Raw genomic sequence first — 12,885 nt, forward strand, 5'->3', positions numbered from 1 at the left:
GATCATTTTAGAAAGAGACGGTCCAGATTGTCTAGCCCAGCTGATTTGTAATGGTCCAGATTTTGCAGCTCTTTCAGAACATCAGCTATCTGGATTTGGGTGAAGGAGAAATGGTGGGGGCTTTGACGGGTTGCTGTGGAGGGTACCGGGCAGTTGACCTGGGTAGGGGTAGCCAGGTGGAAAGCATGGCCAGCCGTAGAGAAATGCTTATTGAAATTCTCAATTATAGTGGATTTATCTGTGGTGACAGCGTTTTCTAGCCTCATAGCAGTGGGCAGCTGGGAGGAGGTGCTCTTATTCTCCATGGACTTTAAAGTGTCCCAAAACCTTTTTGAGTTAGTACTACAGGATGGTAATTTCTGATTGAAAAAGCTAGCCTTAGCTTTCCTAACTGCCTGTGTATATTTGTTCCTAACTTCCCTGAAAAGTTGCATAACACAGGGGCTATTAGATGCTAATGCAGAACACCACAGGATGTTTTTGTGCTGGTCAAGGGCAGACAGGTCTGGAGTTAACCAAGGACTATATCTATTCCTAGTTCTACATTTTTTGAATGGGGCATGCTTATTTAACATGGTGAGGAATGCACTTTTAAAGAATAACCAGGCATCCTCTACTGACGGGGTGAGGTCAATGTCATTCCAGGATACCCCGGCTAGGTCGATTAGAAAGGCCTGCTCGCAGAAGTGTGTTAGGGAGCGTTTGACAGTGAGGAGGGGTAGTCATTTGGTCGCAGACCCATTATGGATGCAGGCAATGAGGCAGTGATCGCTGAGATCTTGATTGAAAACAGTAAAGGTGTATTTGGAGGGCAAGTTAGTTAGGTTGATATCTATGAGGTTGCCCGTGTTTATGGATTTGGGGTTGTACCTGGTAGGTTCATTGATCATTTGTGTGCGATTGAGGGCATTAAGCTTAGATTGTAGGATTGCCAGGGTGTTAAGCATGTCCCAGTTTAGGTCACCTAGTAGCACGAGCTCAGAAGATAGATGGGGTGCAATTAATTTGCATATGGTGTCGAGGGCACAGCTGGGGGCAGAGGGTGGTCTATAGCAAGTGGCAACAGTGAGAGACTTGTTTCTGGAAAGGTGAATTTTTAGAAGTAGAAGCTAAATTTGTTTGGGTACAGACCTGGATAGTAAGTAAGACATAACTCTGCAAGCTATCTTTGCAGTAGATTGCAACACCGCCCCCTTTGGCAGTTCTGTCTTGGCGGAAGATTTTATGGTTAGGGATGGAGATTTCCGGGTTTTTGGTGGACTTCTTAAGCCAGAATTCATACACGGCTAGGACATCCGGGTTGGAAGATTGTGCGAACGCAGTGAGTAAAACAAACTTAGGGAGGAGGCTTCTAATGTTAACATGCATGAAACCCAGGCTTTTACGGTTACAGAAGTCAACAAATGAGAGCATCTGGGGATTGGGAGTGGAGCTAGGCACTGCAGGTCCTGAATTAATCTCTACATCACCAGAGGAGCAGAGGAGAAGTAGGATAAGGGTACGGCTAAATGCTATATGAACTGGCCGTCTAGCACATTCGGAACAGAGAGTAAAAGGAGCAGGTTTCTGGGCACGATAGCATAGATTCAAGGCATAGTGTACATACAAACGTAAGGTAGGATATGAGTACATTGGAGGTAAACCTAGGCATTGAGTAATGATGAGAGGGATATAGTCTCTAGAGACGTTTAAACCAGGTGATGTCATCGCATATGTAGGAGGTGGAACAACATGGTTGGTTAATGCATATTGAGCCTGGCTAGAGGCTCTACAGTGAAATAAGACAGTAATCACTAACCAGGACAGTAATGGATGAGGCATATTGATATTAGAGAGAGAGGCATGCATAGCCAAGTGAACATATGGGTCCAGTGAGTGGTTGGGCTGACTGGGGACACGGCTATTCAGACAGTTAGCAGGCCGGTGCTAGCAAGCTAGCAGTTAGCAGACCGGGTTAGCAATTAAGCAGTTAGCAGACCGGGCAAAGCAAACTAGCAGTTAGCAGCCCGGGGCAAGCAAGCTAGCAGTTAGTAGACTGGGGATAGCAAGTTAGCAGAAGGGCCTTTAGGGGACGTCGCGATGGAGGTAAGTCTGTTTTTGCCTCTTCGTACGATGATTTTTGATATCACGTGTATGGCAAGAAATATCCATTTTTTCTGGTCTAATTTGGTTGGTAACCAGTTTATAATAGTAATAAGGCACCTCAGGGTTTTGTGGTATATGGCCAATATAACACAGCTAAGGGCAGTATCCAGGTTCTGCGCTTTGCATCACAACTACGAACAGCCCTTAGGCGTGGTATATTGGCATACACCACACCTCCTAGGGGCTTATTGTTTAAATATAAAGCAGTGGTTGAACTTAAACTTGAGTAGGGAATCGTATTGTTGCTAATCTAACCAACAGACGCCATTTTGTCCTCCACTCTCTCCATCCTCCTCCCTCTTTCTTTTCTCTCTCTCGTTCCATGCAGCTTTTTAGCCTGTCTGTAAGGCTGTCTGATGGTTCGACTGTTACGAGTCCTGTCTTGAGATAGGCGGTGCGTTTGGAAAGTATTCAGACCCCTCCTTCACATTTTCCACATTTATTCTAATAGATGAAATTATTATTTTTCCCTCATCAATCTAGACACAGTACCCCATACTGACAAAGCAAAAACAGTCCTTTAGAAATGTGTGCAAATCTATTAAATACAAAAAACTGAAATATCTTATTTACATAAGTATTCAGACCCTTTGCTATGAGACTTTAAATTGACAGGTTCATCCTGTTTCCATTGATCGTCCTTGAGATGTTTCTACAACTTGATTTTTTATTTTAGTAATTTTTATTTTATTTCACCTTTATTTAACCAGGTAGGCTAGTTGAGAACACGTTCTCATTTACAACTGCGACCTGGCCAAGATAAAGCATAGCAGTGTGAACAGACAACAACACAGAGTTACACATGGAGTAAACAATAAACAAGTCAATAACACAGTAGAAAAAAAGAAAAAAGAGTCTATATACATTGTGTGCAAAAGGCATGAGGAGGTAGGCGAATAATTACCATTTTGCAGATTAACACTGGAGTGATAAATGATCAGATGGTCATGTGCAGGTAGAGATACTGGTGTGCAAAAGAGCAGAAAAGTAAATAAATAAAAACAGTATGGGGATGAGGTAGGTAAATTGGGCGGGCTATTTACCGATGGACTATGTACAGCTGCAGCGATTGGTTTGCTGCTCAGATAGCAGATGTTTAAAGTTGGTGAGGGAGATAAAAGTCTCCAACTTCAGCGATTTTTGCAATTCGTTCCACTCACAGGCAGCAGAGAACTGGAAGGAAAGGCGGCCAAATGAGGTGTTGGCTTTAGGGATGATCAGTGAGATACACCTGCTGGAGCGCGTGCTACGGGTGGGTGTCGCCATCGTGACCAGTGAACTGAAATAAGGCGGAGCTTTCCCTAGCATGGACTTGTAGATGACCTGGAGCCAGTGGGTCTGGCGACGAATATGTAGCGAGGGCCAGCCGACTAGAGCATACAGGTCGCAGTGGTGGGTGGTATAAGGTGCTTTAGTAACAAAACAGATGGCACTGTGATAAACTGCGTCCAGTTTGAGTAGAGTATTGGAAGCTATTTTGTAGATGACATCGCTGAAGTCGAGGATCGGTAGGATAGTCAGTTTCACTAGGGTAAGTTTGGCGGCGTGAGTGAAGTGAGTGAAGGAGGCTTTGTTGCGGAATAGAAAGCCGACTCTAGATTTGATTTTAGATTGGAGATGTTTGATATGAGACTGGAAGGAGAGTTTACAGTCTAGCCAGACACCTAGGTACTTATAGATGTCCACATATTCAAGGTCGGAACCATCCAGGGTGGTGATGCTAGTCGGGCGTGCGGGTGCAGGCAGCGAACGGTTGAAAAGCATGCATTTGGTTTTACTTGCGTTTGAGAGCAGTTGGAGGCCACAGAAGGAGTGTTATATTGCATTGAAGCTTGTTTGGAGGTTAGATAGCACAGAAGTATACAGAATGGTGTCGTCTGCGTAGAGGTGGATCAGGGAATCGCCCGCAGCAAGAGCAACATCATTGATATATACAGAGAAAAGAGTCGGCCCGAGAATTGAACCCTGTGGCACCCCCATAGAGACATCCAGAGGACCGGACAACATTCCCTCCGATTTGAAAGGCACACACTTGTTTATATAAGGTCCCACAGCTGAGCAAAAACCAAGGCATGAGATTGAATGAATTGTACGTAGAGCTCCGAGACAGGTGTCTGCAACATTGAAGGCCCCCAATAACACAGTGGCCTCCATCATTCTTAAATGGAAGAAGTTTGGAACCACCAAGCCTCTTCCTCTCCAAACGGAGCTATCAGGGGAGATGGTCACTCTGACAGATCTCCAGAGTTCCTCTGTGGAGATGGGAGAACCTTCCAGAAAGATAACCATCTCTGCATCACTCCACCAAGCAGGCCTTTACAGTAGAGTGGCCAGGCAGAAGCCACTCCTCAGTAAAATGCACAATAGCCCGCTTGGAGTTTGCCAAAAGGCACTGTAAGAACTCTCAGACCTTGATAAACAAGATTCTCTGGTCTGATGAAACCAAGTTTGAACTCTTTGGCCTGAATGCCAAACGTCACGTCTGGAGGAAAACATGCACCGCTCATCACCTGGCCAATACTATCCCTGCGGTGAAGCACGGTGGTGGCAGCATCATGCTGTGGGGATGTTTTTCAGCAGCAGGGAGTGGAAAACTGGATCGTCAGGATCGAGGGAAAGATGAACGGAGCAAAGTACAGAGAGATCCTTGATGAAAACCTGCTCCAGAGCACTCAGGAGCTCAGACTGGGGCGAAGGTTCACCTTCCAACAGGACAATGACCTTGAGCACACAGCCAAGACAATGCCAGAGTGGCTTCGAGACAAGTCTCTGAATGACGCAGCCAGAGCACAGACTTGAACCGGATCTCTCTGGAGAGACCTGAAAATAGATGTGCAGCAACACTCCCCATCCAACCTGACAGAGCTTTAGAGGATCTGCAGAGAAGAATGGGAGAAACTCCCCAAATACATGTGTGCCAGGCTGGTAGCATCATACCCAAGAAGACTCAAGGCTGTAATCGCTGCCAAAGGTGCTTCAACAAACTACTGAGTAAAGGGTCTAAATACTTATGTAAATGTGATATTTCATTTTTTTTTTGTATTTATACATTTGCAAAAAAAATCTAAAAACCTGTTTTTGATGTCATTCTAGGGTATTGTGTGTTAATTGATGGGGGGGGGGGACTATTTAATCAATTTTAGAATAAGTCTGTAACGTCACAATATGTGTAAAAGATGAAGGGGTGTGAATACTTTCCGAATGCATTGTATACAGTGAGTTTATAAAACGTTAACAACACCTGCTCTTTACATAACATAGACTGACCAGGTGAAACCAGGTGAAAGCTATGATCATTTATTTATGTCACTTGTTAAATCTACTTCAATCAGTGTAGATTTTTAAGCCTTGAAACAATTGAGACATGGTTTGTGTATGTGTGCCGTTCAGAGGGTGAATGAGCAAGACATTTGAATCGGGTATGGAAGGTGCCAGGCGCACTGGTTTGTGTCAAGAACTGCAAGGCAGCTGGGTTTTTCACCCTCAACAGATTCCTGTGTGGATGAAGAATGGTCCACCACCCAAAGGACATCCAGCCAACTTGACACAACTGTGGGAAGCATTGGAGTCACCATGGACCAGTATCCATTTGGAATGATTTTGACTCCAAAAAAGGGGGGAGGGTGCAACTCAATATTAGGAAGGTGTTCTTAATCTTTTGGTATACTCAGTGTATAGATTTTTTGATATGGTAATATAATTACATTTACATTTACATTTAAGTCATTTAGCAGACGCTCTTATCCAGAGCGACTTACAAATTGGTGCATTCACCTTATGACATCCAGTGGAACAGTCACTTTACAATAGTGCATCTAAATCTTAAAAGGGGGGTGAGAAGGATTACTTATCCTATCCTAGGTATTCCTTAAAGAGGTGGGGTTTCAGGTGTCTCCGGAAGGTGGTGATTGACTCCGCTGTCCTGGCGTCGTGAGGGAGTTTGTTCCACCATTGGGGGGCCAGAGCAGCGAACAGTTTTGACTGGGCTGTGCGGGAACTGTACTTCCTCAGTGGTAGGGAGGCGAGCAGGCCAGAGGTGGATGAACGCAGTGCCCTTGTTTGGGTGTAGGGCCTGATCAGAGCCTGGAGGTACTGAGGTGCCGTTCCCCTCACAGCTCCGTAGGCAAGCACCATGGTCTTATAGCGGATGCGAGCTTCAACTGGAAGCCAGTGGAGAGAGAGGAGGAGCGGGGTGACGTGAGAGAACTTGGGAAGGTTGAACACCAGACGGGCTGCGGCGTTGGTATAAGGGTTTGTTTTGTAGACTGTTTCTGTTGATGATTTTACCCATAACTGTTTTTAACTGTAAATCTCATCCAGACGTCTTTTTATAATTTATGGACTTCAGTGCTTTTTTTCTTTGAAGCACTAAACTGCCTTTTTAACCACCTGTGTCTGTGTCACACAACACTATGACTTGAGATGCTCTTCCCTCCACCTCCTCTGCTGCTAACAATTCAAAGATGACATTTACACCTGTCGCGGGTATGTGTGTGTATTTTGGACTTTGTTGGTCAGAAGTGTGTGTGTGTGTGTGTGTGTGTGTGTGTGTGTGTGTGTGTGTGTGTGTGTGTGTGTGTGTGTGTGTGTGTGTGTGTGTGTGTGTGTGTGTGTGTGTGTGTGTGTGTGTGCTTGTGTGTGAGGGCTTTAGTCCATTAGATCTGTGATAGGTTTTGTGGGGTGGCTGATGATGAAGATTGCAGTACATTTGAGGAGGATTGATTCATCCTGACTCATGATTTTACTAGTACTTCCTTGAGCTTTGACTCTAAGCCTCACCATTGCAGCATGGGAAATGTAGTTGAAATGTATTCAATGAATGGATCTGCTTCTTATCTGTACATATATTCAACATAGTAAATACATAATACAAAACACATTATTCAAATCAAATACTTAGACCAATCAAGCATGCTTGTCAGATAATCTTACTGCTGAAATTCCATAATTGTAGTCTTCAGGAATCTTTGTCAATTTCGGTGATTAATATTCTATGACTGCAGCCTGTTGGTTGCGGTCTGTACATGTCAGATAAGCTCCATCATAGAATGTGGTCTTCTATATACACTGATTGTGTGCTGCCTGTGCAGGAGAGAGGAACAGAGGGCGCCTGCGCTGCGGTGTGACAGACGGAGCCCTCCAGAATACAGAATACCAGCTCTGCTTTTGTTATGCTTTTGGGGAGGGAGAGAGGGAGGGTGGGAGGGAGAAGGGGAGAGAGTGGTTATGTCTGTCAGACAGAATTACTGCTCTCACTCTCTCTGTCTCTCCCTCTATCTCTTCTTCTCTTTCTCTCTCTCGCACTGTCTGTCTGCTTGGATGGCAAATCCAACTCCTGAGGGGGAGATCACCATAGCGACAGTGCTGTGCTATGCATGCCTGTGGATGCTGCTGCAGTATAGGCACAGAGAGCAGGGCGCTCCTATGGAAACTCATATACGGCATGCCCACTATCGCCGCCATGGCAATGAGCAGCTAGTGCACAGTGTTAATGATGGGATGGATACAGCCGGAAAATGCCTTTTGTAGCCCGACAAATTAAAAGTTTTATGTCTTGCTTTGTCCCAATTCTCACAAGGGCAAAAATTCATAAATTGTTACACTAAGTGAGACCAACGATTTATAAGACATCAGTCCATTAGAATGTTTTTTATTGTTTGTTAGGCAGAGGTCACTGTATTAGGCAGAGGTCACTGTATTTTTACTACTTTAACTGAGATGGATTTGATATGTCTCAAAAGAGGCTACTTTGATGACAGTCTCTCTCTGTCTCTCTCTCTCTCTCTCTCTCTCTCTCTCTCTCTCTCTCTCTCTCTCTCTCTCTCTCTCTCTCTCTCTCTCTCTCTCTCTCTCTCTCTCTCTCTCTCTCTCTCTCTCTCTCTCTCTCTGTCTCTCTGTCTCTCTGTCTCCATCTCTCTCTCTCTCTCCTCTCTCTCTCTCTCTCTCTCTCTCTCTCTCTCTCTCTCTCTCTCTCTCTGTCTCTCTCTCTCTGTCTCTCTCTCTGTCTCTCTGTCTCTCTCTCTCTCTCCATCTCTCTCTCTCTCTCTCTCTCTCTCTCTCTCTCTCTCTCTCTCTCTCTCTCTCTCTCTCTCCATCTCTCTCTCTCTCTCTCTCTCTCTCTCCATCTCTCTCTCTCTCTCTCTCTCTCTCTCTCTCTCTCTCTCTCTCTCTCTCTCTCTCTCTCTCTCTCTCCATCTCTCTCTCTCTCCATCTCTCTCTCTCTCCCTCCACATAATTACAGCACAATCCTTCTCCAAATTGTCTGCAGTGTTCCCTTATTCATATGTGGCTTAATTACCTGTGGAATTTTAATTGGTGTGGCCTGCCTGTGGGAGACGTTGAGGTGTCCAAGGTCATACTGAGTGGAGCAGGCACACTTACACACACTGAGACAGTCAACAGTCCACAGTTTGCACCCGCAGGCTATCTGCCTGACAGCTGTAGGATAAAAGGAAGAGAAGAAGACACCAGTGCAAAATAAAGAAATGTCAAATGTATGCAAAGGAAAATGGATTCTTCTCTGATCACAGCCTGTACTCTCCCTGAACATGTATATTTTTGTTGTTATTCTCTAGTCTGTGTAGCTGAATCAAATAAAATAAATTTTTATTAGTCACATGTGCCGAATACAACAGGTATATAAAACATTTCAACTTACAGTGAAATGCTTACTTTACGAGCCCCTAACCAACAGTGCCGTTTCAAAAAAATATGGATAAGAATAAGGGATAAAAGTAACAAGTAATTAAAGAGCAGCAGTAAAAATTAACAATATATACAGGGGAGTGCCGGTACAGAGTCAATGTGGAGGGGCACCTGTTAGTTGAGCTAGTATGTACATGTAGGTAGAGTTAGGAAATTGATAGGAAATTGATCTCCCAGTTGCACTTGATGTGTTGCATGTGGAGAACTTGATAGGAAATTGATCTCCCAGTTGCGCTTGATGTGTTGTATGTGGAGCAGTTCTCCGTGTGTGTACCCTAATCGTTAGTACTTATAATTCCAAATGGAGTAAAAATAGAGGCCCATTAGCTGGCAACGTGTCCTTGTTGTGCCGGTTGCCGGTGGTCCTTCAGTCTAACTGCGACAGTAGATTTGCACACATTAGGGCAGGCTAGGCCGGATCCATTGGCTGAGTGGGAGTGGGGATAAACCACAGTAAATAGAGTAGAAATGTGGGCCATTGTACAGCCCAATGACCAAGCATGTGAGCAGTGGTGTAAAGTACTGAAGTCATTTTTTTTAGGTATTTGTACTTTACTATGTTTTTGACACATTTCCCCTGACACATTTCCCCTGACACATTTCCCCTGACACATTTCCCCTGACACATTTCCCCAACACATTTCCCCTGACACATTTCCCCTGACACATTTCCCCTGACACATTTCCCCAACACATTTCCCCTGACACATTTCCCCTGACACATTTCCCCTGACACATTTCCCCTGACACATTTCCCCTGACACATTTCCCCAACACATTTCCCCAACACATTTCCCCTGACACATTTCCCCTGACACATTTCCCCTGACACATTTCCCCTGACACATTTCCCCTGACACATTTCCCCAACACATTTCCCCTGACACATTTCCCCTGACACATTTCCCCTGACACATTTCCCCTGACACATTTCTCCAACACATTTCCCCAACACATTTCCCCTGACACATTTCCCCTGACACATTTCCCCTGACACATTTCCCCTGACACATTTCTCCAACACATTTCCCCAACACATTTCCCCTGACACATTTCCGCTGACACATTTCCCCAACACATTTCCCCTGACACATTTCCCCTGACACATTTCCCCTGACACATTTCCCCAACACATTTCCCCTGACACATTTCCCCTGACACATTTCCCCTGACACATTTCCCCTGACACATTTCCCCAACACATTTCCCCTGACACATTTCCCCTGACATATTTCCCCTGACACATTTCCCCAACACATTTCCCCTGACACATTTCCTCAACACATTTCCCCTGACACATTTCCCCTGACACATTTCCCCTGACACATTTCCCCAACACATTTCCCCTGACACATTTCCCCAACACATTTCCCCTGACACATTTCCCCTGACACATTTCCTCAACACATTTTCCCTGACACATTTCCCCTGACACATTTCCCCTGACACATTTCCCCTGACACATTTCCCCTGACACATTTCCCCAACACATTTCCCCTGACACATTTCCCCTGACACATTTCCCCAACACATTTCCCCTGACACATTTCCCCTGACACATTTCCCCTGACACATTTCCTCAACACATTTCCCCTGACACATTTCCCCTGACACATTTCCCCTGACACATTTCCCCTGACACATTTCCTCAACACATTTCCCCTGACACATTTCCCCAACACATTTCCCCTGACACATTTCCCCTGACACATTTCCCCTGACACATTTCCCCAACACATTTCCCCAACACATTTCCCCTGACACATTTCCCCTGACACATTTCCCCTGACACATTTCCCCTGACACATTTCCCCTGACACATTTCCCCTGACACCCAAAGGTACTCATTACATATCAAATGCTCAGGCAGGACAGCAATGTGGTCTGACTTACGCACCTATCAATATATAATACATATACATATACTGCATTTGTAAATGATGTCTGAGTGTTGGAGTGTGCCCCAGTGGACTCCACACTGAGTATCCCTCTGTTTCACTTTTGTTTCCCTTCAACAATGGTGGAACAGGCAGAGCAATGTTGAGTGTGGAATCCAGGCTACTACTACTATTTCACATCCACTCAAAGAACTGTGGCATCTCATCACTGTCTAATCTAGTCTCATTGATAAAGAACAGCAATCTTCAACTTTTCCTTCCAAACTATAAATAAGCCCCTAGATATGGAAATAAAGTAATTGATTTCCTGACATCCACATTAACTTAGGGTTATGCGTCCCTCTAGCGGGACACCAGCCGACAACATCCAGTGAAATTGGATGGCGCGCAATTCAAATATATAATTGTAATATTAAACATTCATGAACGTACAAATATCTTATATAATTTAAAAGATTACATTCTTGTTAATCTAACTGCGTTGTCTGATTTACAATAGGCTTTACAGCGAAAGCATACCATGCGTTTGTCTAGGGCGGCACCCCACATCAAGGGTCCCAGCTACAACATGAATGGTCATTTTGTTCGATAAAATCCTTCTTTTTATCCCAAAAAGTAATTTCAGTAATCCACTCGTTCAACATGCAGACATAGGAGTCCATATAGCTACCTCTGAACTTCGTCCAAACAAGTCAAACGACATTTCTATTTAATGCTCAGGTACTCTAAAATGTAAATAAACTATAATATTTCATACATAAAGTAGTATGTTCAATAGGAAAGCAAAATGAGTAAGCGCGCGCCCTCTCCCTCGCACGCCCAAAGACTGATTGTTCCGGTGATCTCCTCACCAAAACTCAAAATTCTTGCTTGTTTTTCAAAAAACCTGAAATCTTGAATAAAGACTGTTGACATCTAGTGGAATCTTCAGATTTTCGCCTGCCATATCTATTCTCTTTTAGTCTCGGACATTATTTTAAAAGTTTTAGAAACTTCAAAGTGTTTTCTATCCAATGCTACCAATTATGCATATCCTGGCTTCTGGGCTTGAGTAACAGGGCATGTCAGTCAGGCAGAAATTTAGGAAACTAGACCCTATCCCAGAGAGGTTTTAAAACCATGCATAATTTCACTCACTGTTTTTGAGCAATTAAATGGAAATCTCTCAACAGCTAATGATTATTATGGGAATGTAATTGAGGGCTGGTTGTGTAATTGAGGGCTGGTTGAATAAGCATTGGTTTTACATTTTGGAGGCTGAGTCTTCTAAACGATGTCTGCTGGGTTTTTGAAATGCAGTGGTGTTTGGGAATGTAATTGAAGTAGAGAATGCATTTTCCTGTATGTATGTACAATTTGTTAGAAAATATATATTTCGATTCTTGTTTAGTTGACATTATGCAATGATTGACGTCCTCTCTGAGCCTGTTTGACTGCATTATGAATCCTCCAGATTTGAACTGATATAGAAGTCATTAACATTGTGCCAGATTGGCTATATCTGGCTATAACACGGTACCTCTAGAGATACAGAACCCTTATCTCATTAAGGCCATTGAACAAATCTCTACTCCTCTCATGTCTTGTATTTAGTGTCTATGGTTGCCCCCTGGCCAAAAAGAGGAAGACCCAGGAGAAACAGCCTCTGGAGCCTGCCCCCAAGAGGAGGCCCTTCTTAACCCCTCCCGACCCAGAGGAGGACACTGTTGCCATCTTCCCCTGCTATGAACCTGAACCCATGGATGAGAGGGAGGAGAAGGAGCAGGGGGAGTTAGAGGGGGAGATCCAGGAGGAAGGTGAGGGAGAGGAAGAGGGAGAAGAGATGGAGGAGGAGGAAGGATTTTCGGAGGATAACGAGGAGCAAGGTGATGAGGAAGGGGAAGAGGAGGAAGAGGAGGAAGAGGTGGAGAGGGAGAAAGTGGTAGTAGGGCCAGTAGAGGTAGAACAGGTGGAGGATGGGATAGAGGAAGACGAGGAAGCAGAGGATGGGGATGATGAAGAGCAAGAAGAAGAGGAGGAGCAAGAGGAGGAGGAGGATGAGGGTGATGAAGATGAACATGAGGAAGAAGAGGAGGAAGAAGTGCACCATGAGCCAGGTGAGTGCATATTTCCAATGTTTCTGGGGCAATAAGAGAGG

General features: G+C 44.5%; 1 protein-coding gene across 9 annotated transcripts in view; it reads left to right on the forward strand.

Annotated features, from left to right (window-relative positions):
* Positions 1-12,885, forward strand: part of LOC118392408 (myelin transcription factor 1-like protein) — a 154,177-nt gene that overhangs the window by 82,853 nt on the left and 58,439 nt on the right. For all 9 annotated transcript variants that reach the window (XM_052524023.1, XM_052524022.1, XM_052524027.1 and 6 more), the window contains exon 6: positions 12,342-12,844. In XM_052524023.1, coding sequence (XP_052379983.1) covers positions 12,342-12,844 — 503 coding nt within the window. The remainder of the gene's footprint in view (positions 1-12,341; positions 12,845-12,885) is intronic.

Source organism: Oncorhynchus keta, chromosome 8, assembly GCF_023373465.1.
Source record: "Oncorhynchus keta strain PuntledgeMale-10-30-2019 chromosome 8, Oket_V2, whole genome shotgun sequence".
NCBI classification, from domain to species: domain Eukaryota; kingdom Metazoa; phylum Chordata; class Actinopteri; order Salmoniformes; family Salmonidae; genus Oncorhynchus; species Oncorhynchus keta.